We start from the raw sequence: 22,532 nt of genomic DNA, 5'->3' as shown, positions 1-22,532 counted from the left end.
ACTGTTCAGCCTACCCAACCACTGCATACTGAGGAAGAGCATCACTGTGGCGTGTCCCTTTCTCTAGCCTGTCGTTGTGAGTGCCTTAAGCCAGGAGAGGGAAGGGGTGTGCTGACTGGGTCTTGCGCCACGCATCAAGGCAGAACCTGCAGTCTCGCGCAGCAAGGCGGAGTGTAGGGAAAAGTAAATGACTTAAGAGACAGAACGCTTGGGGTGTGATGCTAGCGCCACTCCCTCGTGTATAAAATGACAGAGGTGGACAAAGATACTCCCAAGGATCTCTTAATAACTCTGACTTCGGGAGTTCTGTGAAATACCCCTTCTTTAGGGAGACACTTTAGTGAATTCATTACAAATATGAATTTCTGACTCACAGAAGCAGACTCAAATCCTGCATCTGCCATTTATAAACCCTGTTATGTAGGGCAACTTATTTAACCTGTCTTTGCCTCAGTTATCTCATCTGTAAATTAGGGGTGCTCTAAGTATTAAATAGCATGACGCATGGTTTTTTTAAAGTACTTAATCCGGTGCTTAACCACAACGGAAGATACCACTCAGATTACAGTAGCTGTTATTTGTTAGAGTAATTTCTTTGGGATCAGTCTATATTCTCTTGATATATGTCAAAAAAAACACCCTTTCAATGATACGTAAACCTCGCTGTGATACCAACTACTTCCTAATGTGTTTTTTGAAAGCCAGCATAGCCTATCAGATTATCTGTCTGCTCAGGAAAAGACATCCAAAAACAGAATTCCATAGGCTAAACCAGGACCCTGGGCAGCCTGAGTAAGATGAAGTGCATTCAGCCCAACTGATAGGATCCAGTGGCAAAAACAACTGCCTGTCAAGATATGGCTTATAATCTGTGCCTCATAACCAAGTTGGCATGTGACTTTGTGTAGGTCATTTAATTTCTCTGATTTCCTGTTGCCTCCTCTGTGAAAATACAGAGTTTGGGCTGAACGATTTCTAAGGTTCTTTCCAGCTGTAAAATGTAATTCTGTAAATGTTTAGGTGGTACATGTAGCTGTCCTTACAGTCATTTCCTTTCGTGTTTTAGGCTGGAAACCTAGGAGCGATAGGCAGTGTGGTTTTCCTCTCCAAGTTTTCCTTTAGGTTCTGTGTGTTATAGAACTGTCATCAGTGTGTGCTTTCTAGGTCCTTTGTACATGAACTTGTATTAAGCCATGTCCCCCAACCCTCTTCTTCTGTTGAACGCCGGGTGTTAATCCCTTTTCCATGTTATCTTGTTAACTTTGACCCCTGATTCTTGCCTCATTGAACCTTTGTTCTCATCTGATGTATATTAAATAAGCAGGTCCTCAATGTCTTCACCACAAAAGCACTGAATTCAAGTGCTGTGATTCATTCATTCCTTTAACGATCTTTTTACTGCACTTTCACCCAGCTTCAGGCCACCCTTTGTAGCCAGATTATTTTGCTGGACTTCAGCTCTGAGTTGTTTAGATGTCCCCCTACCCTGTAGCTCAGTTTCTTTGCTATTTAGGGTGATCACCAACATTTTTATCCATCTTAGAAAGCTGGTAGGCTTTCTCTCCAGAAAATGCCAGATACGGGAGAAAAAGGGTGTAACCAGCCAAGGAAAGAGCGGGGGGCTTGAAAAAGCATTGTTATTCAAAATGGCAAATAGTTTAATAGGGCTGGCATGTCTCCTGTAAGAGGGACAATGGATAAAGATGAGTTTGGGAAGTCAGATTCCCCATCTTTGAAGGGCCCTGTGTCCATGCTGCTTAGATTGTACCTCATAGAGAAGTCGTCGATGACTTCGAGCCGTGAACATTCTTAGTGAATGATGAGTCTGAGGAAGGCTGTCAGTCTTCTCTTCAGAAAATACATGACCACACAAAGATTTTCATACAGTTGCACTGGATTGGCAAACACTAGCCCAAGCCCACCCCGTCCCTGACCAGGTTAGGAATCCCTAAGGTGAGTAATAGGAAGCAGTGAATGGTGGGTAATGCGTTATGTCTTTTTGTTCTTTTTCTTTTTAGTTTTAGAAATGATTATTACGTAGTAAAGCACACAGATCTTAAGTCTACAGCTTGATTCATTTTATATATATAAAAGTACACAGATAACTGCAAGTAACCAAGTAAACCACTACCCATGTCGAGATATAGAATATTTCTAGCATCCCAGCAGGCTCTTTCATGGCCTTCCCCTCAAAGATAACCAGTATTTTGACTTCTGTTGCCATAGATGCGTTTTGCCTGTCTTGGACATCATACCTGGAATCATAGTCTTATTTTACCGAACTTTATTTTACCCAGCTTTTGTCTGAGATTCATCCGTGTTATTAGATATAGTGGAAGTCACTCTTTTTCCGCTGCATTATCTATTTTTAAGAGATTACTTTTACCGCAATACGAAGACTAGATTGGGAGAACCCAAACTGCAGTCAGGAAGTCTGGATAGGATGAAGAGGAAAGAGCAGATCTGGTTAGGAGGGTTCTGATCTAGAATTCTGCTGGTTGTTTGATAATAGAGGATGGGAAAAGAGAGATCACTTTTCTAGCTTGTAAATAATAGAACGTTTGCAAGGAGAAGATTATTAGGTCACCTTTGAGACCTTGAACATTCGATGCCTGTGAATTTTTGCAGGTCCAGATGAATTTGGTAGAAAGGTCAGAACTAAAGATGAAAACTTTGAGCATCAACAGCTTATAATGGAATCTGAAGCACAGGGAGTGAATGTGATTGCCTAGGATTGGAGGTTAGAGGAGGACACAGCTGTGAAGGTGCAGGTTTAAGGAGCAGTCAAGAGAAGAGGTTCTGAGCTTCCCTGGTGGCACAGTGGTTAAGAGTCCGCCTGCCGATGCAGGGGACACGGGTTCGTGCCCCGGTCCGGGAGGATCCCACATGCCGTGGAGCAGCTGGGCCCGTGGGCCATGGCCGCTGAGCCTGCGCGTCCGGAGCCTGTGCTCCGGAGCCTGTGCCGTGGAGAGGCCACGGCAGTGAGAGGCCCGCGTACCGCAAAAAAAAAAAAAAAGAAGAGGTTCTGACCGTGGAGACTTAGAGAAATAGGAGGGGCACTGGGCGGAAGGGTCAGCAAGGAAGCCGAGCCAAGGGCAGAGTGTGCATCACAAAGGCGTGAAATTTGGGAGGAGGCTTTGTGAGGTGTTCTGTAGCACCTCTCCTCTCCCACTCCTCCTGTATGTTTATGTTCTGTCTGTATATGTGCCTGTCGTCCACACTGAACTGTGAGTTCTCAGAGGAAAGGCGCTGTGTTCCTTCCCCTACTCATTACTTTCCAAAATCTAGCAGAGTCAATCTTTTACCTGGAAGTACTCATGGAATGTCCAGGTTGCACTTATTTCTAAGGCAGTCCTGAATTGGATGCCCTTCCCTGATGAACACCTGAGTCTCCTGGGGGGCGTCTTTTGATGAGGGAGCTTAGGCCCAGGAACAGAGCTGGTTTCAAAGCCCGGGCTCTGCAGAGCCCAAGGGGCAGCGAGCAGCGGCGCTCTGGGAACGCCCTCCTCTTCAGCAAGCTGGGCGGCTCCTTCAGTTACATAAGATGTGTGTGTTCTGGCAGGGAAGAGCTGCCTGAGTGAGTGGTTAGCAAAAATGATTTGTGTGGAGTTATTTTGAGACCCCACAGGAGGGAATGGCAGCCAAACCCTGCAGTATTTTAAACCGCATCACTCATCTACAAAGATGAATCCATTACAGAGTCTCAGCCAGAACACTGGTAACAGGGAGATAAGAATCTTTAGGGTCCTGGCAGATGATAAATGCCAGTTCTCCCGGTCCACACAGGTGAATGCAGTGCTTTAGACCGAACTCAGTGCCTCCAGATTCTCCCGCACATACTCCTCTGTCCTGTCTGCCCTGAGGGCTGGAATTGGCCGTGCAGGTTTCCTTCTGTGGCGTTGGCCTGGGTCACGGTGCAGCAGCAGTTTGATTATGCTCTCATTCGCTGTATAGGATGCGAATGGGCTTTTTAATAGAGGAGGGAGCCCCCTTTCTGTGGCCCCCAAACACATCATTTAGCGACTGGGCTCCTTTTGGTTCCAGGCTGGCCAGGAGAAATCCCTCCTTCCCCTTCCAGAGCATTCACCTTTCTCCTGACTTAAGTGTGAACAGCTGTCGAAGGGTGGGTCAATTACAGAATATAGAATTTCCCCGTTTAGCGACATTAGCAGACACAGCCTCCATCTGAAGCACTTCTGGTGTCTTTGTTTCCTCTTGGCTGTTATGCTGTGAAATTGCCTCGTTGCTCCTGCATCCTCTTGCTGACAGCTGTCCTCTTTGCCATTCAGGAGCCGGCACCTCCCTACGATGGCTGACTGAGATGGAAAAGGCCTTCTCCCTTTTCCTCCCTGGGTCCACAGTTGTGTAGCCGCGGAGTTCCATGTGCTGGGACATCTGATTGCCTTCTGACCCCGAGGGATCCATCTGGGCTAGATGTGTTTTAGACACTTGCTAGGCTGTGGAGGGAGGGTCCAGAGAGAAAGAAAGAACCCTATCCACGACTGTCCATCTTGTTATACATATTTTAGAGAACAATTATTTAATGACACAAACTATGGAAACTGAAAAATCGTTACATAAAACAGGCAACCACGTGGGTATACAGCTTTTCAGAGCCCCCCAGATTCCTTACAGGAATGTGCCCCCTGGCATTTATTTGAAACGTAGGGGCCTTGTAACAAGTTTCTTATACCCCAGCACTGGTCCTACTAGGCAGACGTGGAAGGGGGCACACTTGAGGAGAAGCACTGCTCACGCTTGTGCGTGTGAGAGAGAGAGAGAGAGAGATGGCTTCCCTGCCACTTGCACCCCAGAGGAGCCGCTGTCCATGGTCTAAAAAGCTTCAGCTGATGGCATTTCTCTCTGGTGGCGATACTGGACAAGGCTGGCCTGAAGGGGCGTGGGGCTGGGATACGGTAAAGCGTGAACTTGGAGCAGAAGGAAGTGAGAAGACACAAACAAGCCAGCATCCAAAGTTTTCAGGATGATAAAAGGGAACCTACAGGCAGTCTAGGGCTCGGGAAGACACGTCCAGGGCGTGAGGTGGCAGAAGTGCGGCTCATTGCTTCTTTGTCCCTGGAATGAAGCTTGATTCTCATGTACGCTCTGCCAGGGAATCCATCCGTTCCTGTCTCTGGCCTCTGCCCCTTCAGGCACTCTCGCTGCATGTCCATGCCCGTCAGTAGGTGGGTGCAGCCCTGGTGTCACTTCCCCACAAATAGCAGTTTCTGATTTGCGTCTTTACGGCCACTGCGGTCTCCTGAGCGCCTCCTTCCTCTGCTCTTCGGTCCGCCTGCCCCCACCCCCCTCTTCCCGCCCTCTTTCCGCCCTCTTTCCTTAAATGCGTGAACACATGCGAGTGTGAGCACGTGCACACACCCCGCCGTGGTTGTCACAGCACCCGGAATCGCCATCAGGCAACGCGCTTTATTGCGAGCTGTGTTTGGGGAGTTGATGGTCCCCACCATCCCTCAACACACCACTGCCACTTCCTCACCAGTCGCACCCTTATCAGAAATCACGATTTGGGGCGAGCTTCTCGTCCGGGGGCTTATGCCTCATGCTGTCCTTCACCTGTGAGTACTGAGCCCACTGGAGCAGCTTTCCTGTCCCTTGAAGACGGGCCCAGCCTGAAGAGACAGGTTAATATCTCCCATTCGCTGCAAAAACTCCGGCAGCTTGTCTGTCAGGTCCCTGATTTTCTCCCTCCCTGTCCTCCCTTCTCTCCTGCTTTTCAAATGAACCCGGCGTCACAGTTCAAATCCTGGTGCTCTGGTGCCCTGTTGCCACGCTGTGGCAGGAGCTAAAAAGCCTCAATTGAGTGCGAGCCGTGCTCTCACTGTCCCACTGGCCACAGTGACGACTGAAATCATCCTTTCTTCAGGGCTGCATCAGTGGAAGGCAAAGGACGCAGAAATCCTTTTCTTTCCCTCAGGTCTCCCAAACGGGGAAGATAACCACTTCAATAGAACAATCTTTCCCTGAATTCTGCAAAGTGGATTCTAGGCAGTGGTTTGGATTTGCTGTTCCCTTTTATCCCCAATAGCCCTGTGCATGAGAGAAGGAAATGAATAGACTGCTTATCACCACACCACCGGGGTCTCCAAGACAGAGTGGAAGCTGGCTGGAATGGAGGCCATGACGGCCTCCGCCTTCCTCAGGATGGGCTCCACCTCTCCCCACAGTCCCTCGAGGGCTCCCACGTACCAGGGGTTCCTCCTGCACGGGTGCAGCTGTCTCTTGCTGCAGCCTCCTGCCTGGAGGAAAAGTCTAACACTGCCTGGTCCCAGGGAGACGGGGCTGGTACACAGTCTCTGCGCACTCCTCCTTGATCAGTCCAACTCAGGCAGCAAATTTCCCCTCCAAAGCTGCCTCTCTCCTCAGCATGTAGGAAGGGTTGCTCCCTGGTGAACGAGCCCCGCCACCACAGCAGACGTTTAATTAAGTCGACTAGAAAGGTGTTTCCTATCGGAAGATGCCCTTCATATTATCTAGGCTTAAGGAAGAAAAGCAGGAGAATGGTAGGAAATCAAAACCCACGTCTTGTGTGGGTGTTTAGTCTGGAGAAAATAAGTCATGAGGATGAGCGGAAAGAGATGTTGTACTGTCTTCAGATATTTGAAGGGCTGTCAAGTGGGTGATGGATGTTTTATGTGGTCCCAAGGAACTGGACCAGATTTTAGAAGGCCTAGAGGGTCAGGTTGTGGATTTCTGATTTTATATGGTAAACTCTTGGAAGCCACTGAAGGGTTTTGAGCAGAATACTGTGCTTTAGGAAAATTAATCAGGCAGGAAGAATCAGGGTAGGGGAAAATGGAGGGCAGGTAGGTAGATCAGAGGATTCTTGGCCAGAAGTGACAGGAGCTTGAACGAGCAGAGTTAGGTTGAGGATTGAGAGGATTCCATGGGTCATATAAACAACTATGGAGGTGGAATTAATGGAATCGATAAGATGTAGCAATCATTAGTTTATGTGAATAAAGTAGGGACAAATCAAAGATAAGAGAGATTGTTAGACTGAGGGGTTGCTAGTACTGCAATCGGAATAGGGGACAAGGAAAGGAGCAGAGGCGATTTAGCAAGACGATAAGTTTGTTGAGTTTGAGGTATTGGCAGGACGGTCAAGGGGGAGATACCTGTCAGACACTTGGGGATTGGGTCTAGAGCTTAGAGGACAGTTCAGGCTTACATGTCTGTAGGTTCTGGGTGATCACAGTGTTGGAGAACATGAAAATGGATGGACTTTCCAAGGAAGGATGCAGAGAGTGAAAAGAAAGAAGCCCAAGACATAACTGAGGGCAACAACAGGAGACAAAGACAAACAGCCCAGAGAGAGGACCCCAGTAGAGGGGAGGAAAGAATTTCACTACAGGGTTGGGGCGCAGGGGCGCGCGCCATATAGAGATGGAGTAGGACCCCTGCTGAGAAGACGTGATGAGATTTGTCAGTGAGGAGGTTACTTCTCCAAGTAGAGTAGAAAGATAAAGTCTGAGTAGCAGCAAGAAGTATGATAGTGAAAGTCTGTTGTCACGGAGTGGAAGGAAGCAGTTGTGGTGAGAAACAGAGAAGGGCAGCTCCGGAAATTTCAAAGTTTTGAATGGGGTCTGTGGGAGTAGAGTGGGAATAAAGGGGGCAGATGGCAAGTACAGGAGAGATGACGTTCCTAGAACAGGGTGCAGGAGAGCCAGCGTGCGGGCACACACCCGTGCTTGACGTTGGCTGCCTCAGCTTCCCTTGAGCCACATTTGCTTGCTTTTCACCTTCTCAGCTACGTGACCGTGGGCTTTTTTAGTATCTTTATTATTATTATGCTATTACCTGTACTGATCTTCTGGCTCTGGGAAGTTAAACTCTGTCTTGCCTGAACTTTTTTTTTACATATAACTTTTTTAAGGGGATTTGTTTTGGTTTCTTTTTAGTTTATTTTTGGCTGCATTGGGTCTTCGTTGCTGCACGCGGGCTTTCTCTAGTTGTGGCGAGTGGCAGCTGCTTTTCACTGCGGTGCGCAGGCTTCTCATTGTGGTGGCTTCTCTCGTTGTGGAGCACGGGCTCTAGGCACGCGGGCATCAGTAGTTGTGGCACACAGGCTCAGTAGTTGTGGCTTACGGGCTCTAGAGCGCAGGCTCAGTAGTTGTAGTGCACAGGCTTAGCTGCTCCGCGGCATGTGGGAACATCCCAAACCAGGGCTCGAACCCGTGTCCCCCGCATTGGCAGGCAGTTTCTTAACCACTACGCCACCAGGGAAGGCCTGAACTTTTTTTTACCCAGCTTACAACATGCTTTAGAGCAAGAGTTGGCAAACTTCTTCTCTAAAGGGCCAGAGAGTAAATAGACACTGAAATTTGAATTTCATACAGTTTTTCACAGGTCACAAAATATTTCTTTTTCAACCATTCAGAAATGTAAAAGCTGTTCTTAACTCACAGGTTGTACAAAAACAGGCAGTGGGTTAGATTTAGTCCTCAGGAGGTTGTCTGCTGACCCCTTTTTTATGGTGCTAACCAAAAAAGGTGAAGGCCAGTTGTCATCCACAGCCCGGAATTCAAGCTACTTATCAGGATAGGATGTATTTCTATATCCAAGATCAGCCTTAGTGAACCTTGGCTTTTCAGAATTCCTCTCCTTTTTGGCTTGTTTTCATTTATTTCTTTAAGCATAGAAGTAGTGAGGTAGAAGGCTCTTCCTAAGAGCTTCTGAGCTCTCAGATTTTTATTCATCGTCCTTGCTTTGGGGGGTGTTAGTATTCCTGACAGTAGCTGGGTTTTCTCTTCTGCAGTTCCACTGGCTGAGCATACTAATCTCTAGACACTGGGATTTCACTTGCCTCAGGAGAAGCAGCTCAGAGAAATTTTGTATGAGTGGAAAGCTCAGCAAAGGCAGTGGTTTGGAAGTGTACTCCACACATCTCAGAACCATTTTGTTCAAATAACAACACAGCTTGGTTTAGAAAAAGTCACTCTAAATTTATGCGAGTGAGCACCTTTTACATTTGCCTGCCAGGTGTGTGGCAGGATACCTTCTGGAAGCTGGTAGTCGCAGGATCCACATGCAGGTTTCCTGTGGCTTTCTCCCTAACCCCCAGAGCTGTTCTCTACCAGCCTGGACAGGAGATTCAAATTGCTCTCTTTATCCATGAACATGGAATTTAAAAGACCAAGATTGGGATTTGGGGGTACCGAAAATGACATTTATTTTTATAAATCTAAGTTTCATTTGATTCAGAGATAAAGTTACATGTTTAAAATAAGTCAGAAAAAGCAAAAGTTGAGGTTCTCATAGAAACCAACTCCCCCTCGCTGCTCAGACATGGCTTTGCGCTTGTTAGGTGCTGTCTCCATGGTGCCACAGTGTTACGTAAGAGCTTGAGCCGCGTAGCTCTCTTGTCGCCGGAAAGACCACTGTGGGCCTAGCTCTTGACCTCAGACGCTTTGTTTTCTATGTAATGAGGCTATGAGGTGGCTGTTTTGATATGGATAATTAGGAGAAACTCAATGGAAAACATTTTTAGAGGGCACAGTTGTTTCATTCTGCTCCTAGTTGGTGGTGATATTATTGCAGCTGCTGCTTACAGCAAACCTCCAAATGAACATGTGTATCGGGAAGCCGACAGCCTGCCATCTCCAACCTCCCCTTCACAAACACACCCCCAGAGAAGGCCTGGCTGGCCTATTTATGGCCATGTGCTTGGGATGTCATGGGAAGGGAACGGCCTTGTTCATCAGTCAAGAGTTTTTTCTCCCTTTAAAAATCATTGTTTTCAGATCTTGCTCTGCAGTGGGGAGAATCATAAAAGGTTATTCTGATGCTGGCCCGATTGTTATCTGCCACACCAGCTCCCCCTGAAAGAGCTCTTCTCCCTTTGGGGAATGATTCTTCGGTGTCTAAAGCCAATGAAAAATCAAGTTGGATGAAGCCAGTTCTGCACACTGCCTGTCTTGCCAGACTGAGAGCCAGTAATCCAGTGTGAGGCCTCTAAGCCATCCCTTCCTCGTCTCCTCCTCAGACAGTGGTCAGTGATTTAGCATCTAACACTCACTCTCCTTAAAGTCCCAGAAGTAAGAGTTAGTAGATTTCCTCATGAACTCACCAAGCATTAACTAGTATGCATACGGGAACTCAAAAGAGGACATTGTTATCACAGGTTTGTTGCATCTGTTTTTGCTAGGGTTTTCTCCTCTCTGGTGTTTGTTTAGCACACAATTACTGAGTATCTCCTTACTGTGGCTCCAGAGAGAACTAGCATACCCCTCACCTCAAATAGCTGCAGAACGGGATCCACCACTGACAGGCTGATAACTGGAGATGAGACTCCAGACACCACCCCTCTCCTGGTGGTCACACTCTGGTGACTTGTGCCGGAGAAACTTGCCCCTCCCTTCTGTAGCTGCCGCCCTCCATCCCCCCTTTCCTCAGACGGAGCCGAAATTCCCGGCACATTGTGGAGAATGGGTCTCATTGCTCCTGTCCCCAATTAACTTCGGTTTCTGGTCTTTCAACAGATGCATCAAACATTAGCAAATCAGGGCAACCTAATAAAAATCTCCCCCAAACAACTGGAACTATGAAGTAAAAACAGCTTCAGTCTCGGCTTTTGCCCAGTTCCGACTCCCCTGACTACCATTACCTGAGGAGTTTGATCCCTTTAATTAGGATTCCTTCATTCTTCTTTTCTCCCTTTATTGTCGTCACTGAAAGAGCCTCAGCAGTGACATGTTCCAAAATTGGGCCAGAAGATGCTGCCTCCCCCGAGGTAACAAAATAGCGGTTTAGAGAACAAGGGAGAGAATAAAGAATCTGAGACAATGCAAAATCCTAGTTTCATTTCTGACCCTTTCAGTACAAACTGAGGCCTTGTATCGTGTAGAACTAACTCTTGGGAACCCGCTGGTCTACCGTTTGCCTTGCTGTTTGGGCCATCTTGGGAACGTGAAAATATAGGACCAGCTGGTCCAAGGTGGGACGGTTTGCCATTTTCAATTGTTAACTGACTCACTGACGACATTTGCAACTTGAGGCCTCCAAATGATTTCTGCTTTAAAGCTTATGAGAGGACTGAGAGCAAGCTTTTTTGGTACACGAGATGTATTACATTTCTCAGCTTCAACAATGTACAGTGGTTTGGCTTTGCATGTAGATTCAGGTGATAACCACATCACTTAAGATCAGGCGGGTGGCCTGTCTGCCTCTGCCTTCTGTGCCGATGGCTTAAGAGTTCTGGATTCTGTTCTTGGTGCTTAGGGCAAGAGTAGAAAAGTAAGAACATGGCACTTTTCTTGGACTACATATGGAGTTCAATGTCTAACTCCCTGTGCGAAGTGGGTGTTTTTTTTTCGCGGTACACGGGCCTCCCACTGTTGTGGCCTCTCCCATTGCGGAGCACAGGCTCCGGACACTCAGGCTCAGTGGCCATGGCTCATGGGCCCAGCCGCTCCGCGGCATGTGGGATCTTCCCGGACCAGGACACGAACCCGCGTCCCCTGCATCGGCAGGCGGACTCTCAAGCACTGCGCCACCAGGGAAGCCCCGATATGGGGTTTTTTTAATTTTGTTTTTCACTGGGGGGAAGGATGTTAGGGGAAAGTATAGAAGTGGAATTCATTGAATGCAGGGGTAGAAATCTCTGCTGAGAGTGTGTGAGGTATAAGTTGGCCAGCTGCAGCAGCAGGAACTCAGGCAGAGGTATTGGAGTGCAGTCAGTGTGACAGGAAGCTTATTTTGGTGTTCTTTCTGTGCCTCGCCTTGTCCTTGACGTTTACTCCAGGGGACTGTGTTTATGTAGAAAGAAGGGAGAGGTGTCCGTGGTTTCCTATCTGGGAAATGTACAGCATTTCATAGCATGCTTACCCAGGGTCTTAGAGACCAGGGATGAAGATGCTCCGTGACATGAGAGTCTAGTCCTCTGTCCCTTACCCAGCTTTCTGTTCCCCAGCTCTACTTAGCTCCACTTTATCTGCTAGCCAGGTATGTGCCATGTGCTAGCCGATAAAGCCTGTGTTTGTTCTGAAAGCCCCACCAGAACGGCCGTTTTGTCTCCGCTATGGTTTGATGAACAAAATTTGTTAAAATTTCAGGGAGCAGTATTTAAAGCAGAGGTATTTTGACTTGAATATTACTTAAGAAGTCTCTCCCTAAATATAGGAAGTAAAACCATAGCTCCCTGGTCTGGGCTGCTTTCACAGAAGCAGAGGGATGGGCTTTGTGGCCACCTTTCGGCTTTAGGATCAAATAATTGCCTTTTCATTTCTGTTGGGAAAGTTACCGATGACCCCGTAGTCATCCCTACACTAAGGTTTTCCGATATTTCGTCCAGATTTTCTTTCCCCTAATAATTGCACCCCCTGTTTTTAGACTAAGCGTTTTCCCTCCTTTTTGTGTTTACACCTTTCAAATACTTGCAGGTTGTTATCGTGTCACCCTCTTAGTCACCGCTCAGCCGAGCTGTACAGATTTAAGCACCTTTAACTGGCCTTTCCAGGCAGGCCTGCCCACCCCTGAGTCATCTCTCTGAGTGCGCTCCGAGCATGGCCGCCTGGAGCCGAACATGGGGTCATGGGTGGGAATTGTTTTCCTCCTTTGTCGAGTTGGAAACTGAACACAGCTGCGGTGCGGCAGCCTCAGGTCTCGCTCGCACTGCTGGTCGGTGCTGCCCACGTCCCCTGTGTATTTGAGTTGCCTTTCCCAAATGTGCTGATTCAAAGACCCGTGGGGCAAAGGGTGTAGCTGTGCTTTCTTTTTCGTCCTGAAGTGTTGTGTCACCATGGGGAAGTGGGACGTGTGTAATTAGGAATTCTGTCAGCCCCCTCTCCTGGTATTTGCATAAGGTCTATGACCCTGACTGTTCATGAGCCATTTCCTTCTCTGTGTATGGACTTCTGTCCCAGAAGTATTTTTCACGGATGTTCATTCAACATTGATTGAGGATCTGTAATGCCACTGTGTGCTAGGCAGTGTGTCAGATGCTAGAAGATCTGTACCCACCCTAAGAAGCAATTTAGTTTTAGTTTAATTGGGGTTGGAAATGCCAGATTCTCACATAGGCTTGCTCATGGTAGCAGTGAGAGGAGAGAGCAGATTTATGGGAACATCATGAAATTCTTAAACAGCATCCAGGGTGAGGTCAGGTCTCCCAGATCCCGGAACACAGAGGGCAGTCGCGGGCCTGGTGGCTCCAGGACCTCACTGCGGGTCTCTGGTGTCAGTGCTCCAGTGCTGGTGCAGCGCGCTCCCCTCCTTCCTCCTCTCCCTCACGGGCTGATGTTCTGCATGCTGCCCGGTTAAAATTCCAGAAAGAATCTTTCTCACCTGTCACCTTTCATTTCTCTTTAGACAGAGCTTTTTTTCCCCCTCTGCCAGCCTGCTATAAATTGACTATCCTTGAATCAAGTGCAGTGGCAACTCTCCCCTCCCTCCCTCATTTCTCACCTTCTGCTCTGACCTCCATCCCCAACTTCTGGTCGGGGGAGAGGACAGAAGCCCAGGGTCATGTGCTGGAAGACAGCTGCCTGAGGCTGACCCTTAGCAAGGGACATGGCAGTGGCGAGCCCATGATTGACTTGTCTGGTGCATCCTCCCAATGCATCCACCTGCCATAATCCAGTTATGTGTTATTTCTAACATTCTTCACCCTAAAGACTGAATGGTAAATTCTGTCACCAATAGCATACTTCATACGATGGCAGGGGAAAATAATACTGTCATGCTGCTAATTAAGCTTCACTAGGACAAAGCCAGTCTTTTTCATCATTGAGTTTTCACCTCCCAACCCAGTGCCTCGCCCAGAGTAGGCACTGATGCGTATTTGTGAAACGGGGGGAGGGAAGGTCTGCCGAGGGAACTCGCCAAGTATGTGAAGTAGGCAGAGGGCGAAGGTGAGGTCTGCGTGCGTCCTCTGCCCTTGCTCCATAATGTCCGATGTAGTAACGAACACACACTGGACAAGCAATAATCACCCTCAACCTATCCTTCCAGTTGGTTACTGTTTCCACTAGAGTTCTGTTTCCTGCTGTGAATGCCTGGTCTCTTGTTTGCTGGGAAGCTGTCCCTTATAGCAGAGGCAGATTTGCCATACTTGCCATACATCCCTTTCACTCCCAGTAAAAAAAAAGCCACCATGCTTTGAGCCCAGCTTGATTATCATAAAGCTCAACATACAGTGTAAAATATTCAGAACAATGCACGACTCTCTCACATAGCCATCAATAGAATCTTATATAGCCATTATCGGATCATTAACAAGAATTTGTACTTCTCGTTCCACAGCTGACTGACCAAAGTGTTTGTGCTAATTGACCTAGTTAGTCAATGTCTCTAAATGTATAATTTCTTTTTAATAGAATGCTCTTATAGCCCAGCATTTTACATTTGAAAGGAGGCACCCTATGCTCAGGGAGTCAGGCCTTGGATGGGAAATCTCAAAAGGGCATAACGCAGATTGTAGGATTTTCTGGCCAGGGGAGAATTTGGAGTTTCTTTATTTTATAGACGAGACCTTGGGGCTTGGAGAGGTCTTATACTTTTGTCAGTGGCAGAGTAGAAACCAGAAATGATGGGCTGATAGCTAGTGATGAATTTTCTCTTTCTAAACAAGATGAGGCAAATCCTCTGTTTTGTTTTTAAGTCTTGGTCAGCCATCATATCCCAGAAAGCATAGAAAAGGTGTGAGGAATGATGGGTTTTTCCCTACAGGCAGGTCTGTCTGTCAGCCTTTAAAGAGGTCAGGGAGCCTCCGGAGCAGGGGCGGGTGTGTCTGGCCTGCCTCTCCGGCATCTGCCCTTGGCGGAAGTCAGCTGCACCTGCCCCGGGGGTGGTCTCTCTCTCCGTTCTGCCCCCCACCCCGACCCCATGGTAGGGAAGGAAATGTTCAAGAATGTTGGGGAACTTTTTTTGTTTTTTAAACAAAATGTTTGTGGTATATGAATGGCTTGCCCGTGTCAGGGGTGAGCTTGGCGGTTGACCTGCACCTGTGGTGTTGGGAGCGTAGCAGACTCCGTGTGCCCTCGTCGGGGCCTCATCGGGAAAGACAGCGGTTGGTGGTGACGTGCACGATTCGGAACCACGGGCTCTTGCTGGCCTGGCTGTGGAGGGCTCCTGGAACCCGGTGACACCTCGCTTCCTCCTCACCGTCTCGGGCGCTCACCTTTGCCGCCGGTGAGCCTGCCCAGCTCTGCCTCTGCGGTTGCTTTCAGAGACCCCAGCTTTCTTTCCCGTGACATGCTTCCTTTAACCTTTTCTAAGTCTGTTTTATCGGTAACAAAGCGGCACAGCCAGCCCAGCACTGCAGTGGCCTTTGAGTCAAGGTGCAGCGTGAATGGTGTTTCCTTACTGGCCAGGCTCTTGGAAAGGGAGGGCTCGGCGGGCCGCTTCTTGCTGTGGCCTTCCCCTGCTTTCAGCAGCCGTGTCTGTCTTTCCAGCTTTACGATGTTACCTTGTTTGACTTGCTCCCTGTTAGTGGACAGCATATTTCTCGCCCTGTCCCTTGATCCCTTGGGACACAAAAGCCAAGTCCCGAAGCTGGTGAGTAAGCACTCGGTATAGACTTTGACCTCTTCAGGAGGGCCGTCAGGGCCGCCCGGCGTTCTGTCTTCACACCCCAGTCTTCTCCCGGGGTTCACCAAGCCATGGGCCTTGCCCCACCAGAGATCTTCAGTTAATTCAGTGTCATAACCGTATTTTTTTTCATTAATGAAACAGAGAAGACAGCATGTCACATGTAGTCACAATTGACCACTGCTCTGTGGAAACTTTGCTGTATATGTGTACATACCCGTATTTAAGTGTGGGGTGGGGTCATAATCAACATTAAAAGTTTGAAAAACACTCATCTACACAGTCCGTCTACAGAAGTAGCTTGGCTCATAGGTTTCTAACACTCAGATATCCAATATTATAAAAACCCTTCCCCCTATCCTGGCCCCAGCTGCGAGCCCTGGTCTGCTAATAGAGTCCATCTCGCCCACACACGCCCTGTTTTGGGATCCCGTCTAGGGCCGGAACCTAGGGGTTCCCTGGCCTCTGTGCTCCGGTCCAACAGTGCCTGCACCTGTGCTACGGTGACGACCCGGTACCGAGGGCCCGTCTGCCGTTACATGTAAACCCCAGCTGTGTCTCCACTCACCTGCCCGACAAGAAATCGAGTCCCCAGGCCCTGCACTCCTACCTTGTCTAACACCCTCTGGGGACAGCAGTACTCAACTCCAAAACTGGGTTTTTGCTCAGTAGCTTTAGCACCTGGCAATCTAGGGTTCAGATTGGCCACTTAGTAGCTTGGTGATTTGGGTCCTTATGTCAGTTCATAGATAGTCAAGGATGCTCAGTAAATACTCATTTTTCCCGCTCTTTGTTCTCCTAGCGCTTATACCTGGGTTTAGCTGGGTTTCACTGTTTGATAACCTGCTCCCACTGGATCTATTTTTAAGATACAACCTCTCTCTATCCTAGTAAGTAGTGTCGACTAAGCCATCCCTGACCCTGAGCTGAGATGTGACATTGAGACAGGTTTTGACTGGGAAGGGGTTACTTCAGAGGAGACAGGTCCAAGAGAGGGAAGAGTCAGCCCAGCAGAAAGGGAAGTAAACGATAAAAGCAGAGATGGTATTCTTGTTCTCAAGCAAATTTTCTGTTCGCTTTCCTTTCTCTTACCTACCTGCCTGACAGGAATTGATGTGCTTGGATGTGTTTACTTTTTCCACGTAAAGGGCAGGGGAACATCCTGGTTCAGCTTTCTCCTCTTGAAGAGCTGGAGCCCAGCTCCTGGCAAATAGAGGGACAGTGGAACGTAGGCCCTCCTTCGCCTCTGGGTCCACATGCAGTGGTTGGTGTTTGGTCACCACAGGCCCATGTGTTTCTCTCCAGGAATGTGATCTGAATCCATTTCAGCGTGACGACGTGTTCAACTCCCTGGGCTCACGGGGCCATCTTGCTTCTCAGTTTAATCAGTTGGTGGTCTCCCAGGATTCAGAGAGGGCTGCTGGGGTCTCTTGCTCTCTTGAGACTTCCGAATACCAAGACAGCTACAGGAATAGAGTGGGGACATCTCCTCAGCTAGGGAGACTCTTTGGGTCCTTTAAGTGACGCAGCAGTCCCACCAACAGCACCCCAGTTCTGCCCCATCCAAGAGTCAGACACAACCTGAACACTTGTTGTCGCGTTACTCTTGTTTCCTCAACAGTGCTTTACCTATGGTTATGTGACCAGAAGTTTCAGTAGAATTGTTTATTTTTCTTTCTGACAATTATAATTTTTGCTTAGTTCACAGATACAGAATGAAAAATGTTTTGGGCTATTAATGTTGTAAGAATCATGGCTGTCTTTCATTTTACTTGTTCCCCCATCTCTCCTTTCAAGGTTAATCTCAGGCTTTTTGGTTCTGTGAGTTTGTTGATGTCTTTTTCAAAAATCAGTTCCACTTCTCCCTCAGAGCCTGGCACTGAAGTGCCGGGAGAGAGTGAGGCAGCCCTGGTGCTCTTGCCCAGGTGACACTCGGGTAGGACTTTCACCATCCCCGTCTTCGTGCGAGTGGGAGAGTGGTCCTGGCACCAGCTCCAGCTGCTCTCCTGCTGCAGTTTCTCTCCTTGTGCCGTGCTCCCCGTCCAGTGTTCTGTTTGATATCGTGTGTTCCTTTTTTGATGCTGGGAGAGAAAGCTCTGTTCTTGAGCTTCTGAAAGACCAGGGTATAAACTATCACCTCTCCTCTGAGCTCCATGACCTTGAATCTGTGCTGTGGCCAGAAACATGAGCAGCCACCTGGCTTCATCCGTAAGGGATGTACCTTCTGTCCCGGCAGTGGTGGCCCCTCTTCTCCCAAAGGCTCCCAGCAGGTGTCTGCAGTAGCCTAGCTACCCTGCTGCCGCGCCTCCCTGTGCCAAGTCTTTTGTAACTTCACCTGAGGCTGTTTGTAAATAAGAGGTAACACCTTCCAGTCCTGCCTTATTGCCGGCAGTTACTTAGAGACACGAGCACTAAGTGGCACATCCCTCCTCACCCACCCCCGCATATTTTGATTATTTTCTTTTCCTATGTCTCTAGCCTAGTTCAAGTTTTGGCTTCGTAATTACAGCTGCAGTTTGAATATTTTGGCAATATTTATAAGTCTAATGCAGACATTAAAATGTGACATAGTTCATGGCCTCTCACAGGTGACCACTGTTGGTGATAAATATTTGCAAAATGAATGATTGAATCAAAGAGAAAGAGAAGGCAGTCTACATTGGGTAGGAGCACCTATATTGTATAAAATACTGTCCTCGAATACGTAGGAGTGTGAAGGGTAAGATTTTGTCCTCAGGAATCTTACAGTCTAGCTTGCAGATTGAAAGATGACTGAGATTCTGAGAGTGGGTAATTGTGTCAGTGATAATAATGGTAAAATAATAAGAGCTAAAATGTATTGAACCTTTCCATATGTCGGGCATGGTACTAAATATTTCACCTAATAATCTCCCCTAGTTCACCCAAAAGCTATGTGAAGTAGGTTTTTTACGAATAGGACAACTGAGGCTTTGAAAGGGTTCAGTAACTTGGCCAAGGTCACAGATCCTAATAAGTTACGTAGGGTGTGAATCCAGGTCTCTCTGGTTCCAGACACCTGATACTTCATCAGGATTCTGTTTTTTCTGTCTCTCCTTCTGAATGAAATACTGATGGTACTGTTGTCCCAAATATAGCCAGAGGACAGAGGGGGAAGCTTATTTGAAGAGGAAAATGACACCAAGTTAACACTTTTGCATTGGATGTGAAAGTCAGAGAGTAAAGAGAAAATGGCTGGAATGGCTCTCAGGAGGCAGAATGGCTGGGGATATCAGTGTAATTTAGGTGAGAGAGCCATTTATGTAAGTGATGGTTAAAGCAGTGAGACTGTAGGCCCGTAAGGAGTGAGCAGTCCAAGATGAGGATTCATGCCACATGTTGGGGTATGTGTGTTTCCTGCATCTTATTTAGAACTCTCCGGATGGTCTTAGTAATTCCCAGATTCTGTGACTGGGATCCCCTCTTCGCTGTTGCTGCTGTGATAGTGTTAGTTTTTCCCACCTCCGGCAAACTAAACGCCTCCCCTTCTACCACTGCCTCTGCCCTACCTCGTGTCATGGCATTCTGATCAAATGCCTGTCTCGTTACAAGGGTCAGGGGACCATCCTTGCTGGACACCAGGCCTAGTGAACCCCTTTTCATCACAAATTCTTCTTTTCTCCTGACACAGGCATCGAATGCCCCCGAGGAGCCCGAAACCTCCCAGGCTTGGTGCAGGAGGGAGAGCCGTTCAGTGAGGAAGCGACGCTTTTCACCAAGGAGCTGGTGCTGCAGCGAGAGGTAGGGCATCTTCCAGGGGCTTCTTGGATGAGGAGGGGGAGAAAGTGGGGCTCACTCGGTCTGATGGCAGAGATCAGTCTGTCCCTTTTTCCGGTGCTCGGCCTTCCCCGGCCATGATCCATTCTGTGTCTGCCCACGTCCCGTTCCTTGAGCCCTGCTTCACTGGCCAGTGGGCGTCCTGAGATGTGGGATGAACACCAGGCCGGCCCAGCCAGGATCCTAAGGCTGAGAGCTTACGGCCTTGCAGTCTCCTCCTTGGCGAATTAGCTGAGCTGCCTGCCTCCAGCTGGATCTAGAAGCTTGACTAACCCTGTCAGGGGCCAATTTTCTTTGAACGTTTATTTGTATCTTTGAGTAATTGTATTTTCTGTAGCAGGTTTTCCGACTTAATTTAATTGTATTTTTGTTTCTGCCTGTTTGGCTGGCTCTTGCAGGCAGGAGTTAGGCTGCTCAGCTGCCACGGTGCCCATCTACCCGCTAATTTTTATCAAGTCATAGTCAACAGATCCATCTTCTTTCCAGGAGTATGCCAGTCACTCATCCTGCTAGGTGGGCATGAAAAAGGAACAGTGGGGAGTGTGCTGGCCCAGGCTTAGGGTACCTCCTGCTTTCATGCAATATCGTAATACACACAGTGAAAAAGATTATGGGGGTTCTAGAGGTTATCTTGCTCATGAGTCTTTGTAGGTTTTTGGGAGCAGATGCGTGGTCTTCTTTGGGTTGCTAAGTGATACAGATACCTGTTTAGAAGCTTCCGCATCTCTCATTTTGATTTGAAACGCCAGTGAATATATTGGGGGGGGGGTACTTAATGCCCTTACTTGTCTCATCAGTCTCACATTCCGCTCTATTTTGTTTGTGGTCAGATGCATCTGTTTGTGAAGAAGCCATCCTTATGTTGGCATGCAAGGTGTCTTTCCCCTCCCCCCTATTCTGTGACTCCACAACATAGGTTGAATTGTTATCAGTTAAAGATAGCTTCCCACTAGAGAAGTATTTCAAGAATCCAAACACTCCTGTTGTCTGTCAGTAGCTGTTGAAACTTTTTGACATTGCACAGGAATTAGGTCGAAGGAGCAGATACTTTAGAACTCCCCTCTGTAATATCCCCTTTGGATAATGCACTACAGAGCTGTTTCCTGTTGGAATGAGCAGGTGAGTCCCTTTGTTGGTTGGCTGTGCTTCGGATGGGGGGAGGAAATCCCCTCACTGGGCTGCCTACCACATTTGTTAGTAACATCCTCGTCACTTACTCTCTAAATCACATTTCTGTTCGTTGCTCACCATAGTCCTCTTCCTGTTGTTTCCGGTCTCCTAAAGCTTCTTTCCCTTTCTTTTTTAACTCTTGTTTCTCCAGCCACTTTTCTTCCTGATCATGTTTCTGGCCCGCTGGTGATATCCAAAAGCACAAGGGGGTCAAAGAGAATACTGACCACTGAAAGGAGTGAGTGGCCCAAAACTCTTTTACTCTCTCATGGTTATTATGACCTTACCTTCGTCTGTGTATTTGCTGATATTCGATTGTTGAAAAAGATTAAAAGTTTTCCCCATTTTCGTTGGTGCCTCTGACACGTAAGTTTGCAGATCCTTAGTCTAATCCACAGTTGGTATTGATCTTTCTTGTTTGTAATGTCCCGATCTTTCATAGACATGGGTTGGGGCTTCTTGATCGAGAACCTTACTACATTTTCTTAGCTGCTTGTTTGATTACTTGGGCTGACTGTTTTGAAAGGTCTTTATCCAGAGGAAAGATGGGTATGGCCTAAAGAAAGGATAACTTGAGATTCTGACTAAAGGAACCAGTTACAGCCTACTCTCCCGGGCATTTTCCTTTATATAATATATGAAAACTCTTTTCTGAACAGTGTAGGAATGAAGAGAGGGTTTTGTTTTGTTATAGGTTTATTCACTTACTTCTACCTGTATAGTACCTTCATTTTTATTCCAGGGGTTGTCCTGGGGAGCGTTTCTCTTTGCCATCTTCCCCCCCCCCCACCCCCCAGGGATCTAGAAAAGCCTGATGGATTGGTCCTCAGATGTAGAGGTCCTTCCCACCCTTAGGAGAAGGGCCACGGGGTTTCCTGGATGGCTGAGCAGGGGTCCGCAGCCTCACACCGCACGCGGCTCTCACCTTCAGGGCAGCCTCCACTCCAGGAACTCCTCTGCGGCCGAGCTGCTGTCCTATTGGCCGAAGTTGAATGGGTTTTCTTACCTTGTGCCTGTTCCCTTGATAATCACATTTAGCTCAGGTAATCAGGTGTTGTGAAGATGTGATTGGCCTTGATCCTGCCCCACCCTCCTTTAAATTCTTTTTTATTATCTTATTTTGGGGCCAGGATTTCTCTACCCCCTGCCTGCTTTTCCCAGTCACTGTAAATCTGCTCTCTCGTGTAGGAAAGGAGTTAGTAGCACATGGATCTCATGATTTCACAGCACCTCCTGGGCCCCATGTGTGATCCCACAGAGATATGGCCATTAAGTTGGACTCCAGAACCCATAGACTGAATTGAGAAGGATGTGAAGTAGGGGAGAGACTGTGTAATGACCACCGCCCCTAGGTCAGCCCCTGCCGGGGAGCAGACAGAAAGCTGGGGTGTGGGGTGCCTGGCCCTGAAAAGCGACTCCTTGTTTATGAGGTGGGTTGTCTTAGCTTTGGGCAGACAGAGCAGGAATTGCTGCCTGTCTGCTTCTCAGTCTGGGGTGGAGACAGACTTGTAGTCTTTCCATCCCATATCCTCACGTGGAGCCTGTACCATCTCACACGAGACTCCTCTCATTTCAGCTGGCCCCCATTATCTTGAGACCTGAGAGCCCTGCTTTCCTGAAATGTGTTTTTATGATGACACTAGTCAGGACGGAGCGCCTAACATTTCTGGCCATCACTCAGCTCATTTTCCTGAGTGTCTCCCCTGCCACCTTTCATCACCTTTCTTCTTTTTCTCCATTTTTCTCCATGGTCGTTCTCCTCAGCCATTGGTTCCTCTTGGCTTTTGTTCCTCTCCCTGAGTCGGGAGTCTGGGAGGACTGTTCCAGGTCAGTGGTCTGGGTGTTCCAGTGGTGCTGCCAGCTTCAGGTCATGAACAGTAAGCTAGACACCATGTCATTACCTGATTCTCTTTGTGACCTTGAAGACCAAGGCAGCCAAGAAACTCTGAAAGGCCTTCAACAGTTCTTCTCAGCCTCACTCAGCTGGTGTATAGCAGGGATGGGCAGACCCGGCCCACTGC

The 22,532-nt window shown here is 48.0% G+C and overlaps 1 protein-coding gene across 1 annotated transcript in view; it reads left to right on the top strand.

Moving 5' to 3' along the window:
• SND1 (staphylococcal nuclease and tudor domain containing 1) overlaps positions 1-22,532 on the top strand; it is a 413,476-nt gene that overhangs the window by 299,848 nt on the left and 91,096 nt on the right. The window contains exon 16 of the mRNA XM_024762838.1: positions 19,196-19,305. Within this exon, the coding sequence (XP_024618606.1) occupies positions 19,196-19,305 (110 nt within the window). The remainder of the gene's footprint in view (positions 1-19,195; positions 19,306-22,532) is intronic.

The sequence above is a fragment of the Neophocaena asiaeorientalis genome, unplaced genomic scaffold (genome assembly GCF_003031525.2).
Source record: "Neophocaena asiaeorientalis asiaeorientalis breed wild unplaced genomic scaffold, Neophocaena_asiaeorientalis_V1.1 scaffold681, whole genome shotgun sequence".
Lineage (NCBI taxonomy): Eukaryota > Metazoa > Chordata > Mammalia > Artiodactyla > Phocoenidae > Neophocaena > Neophocaena asiaeorientalis.
Note: the sequence above shows the minus strand (reverse complement) of the source record. Positions and strands in the feature narration are given on the sequence as shown.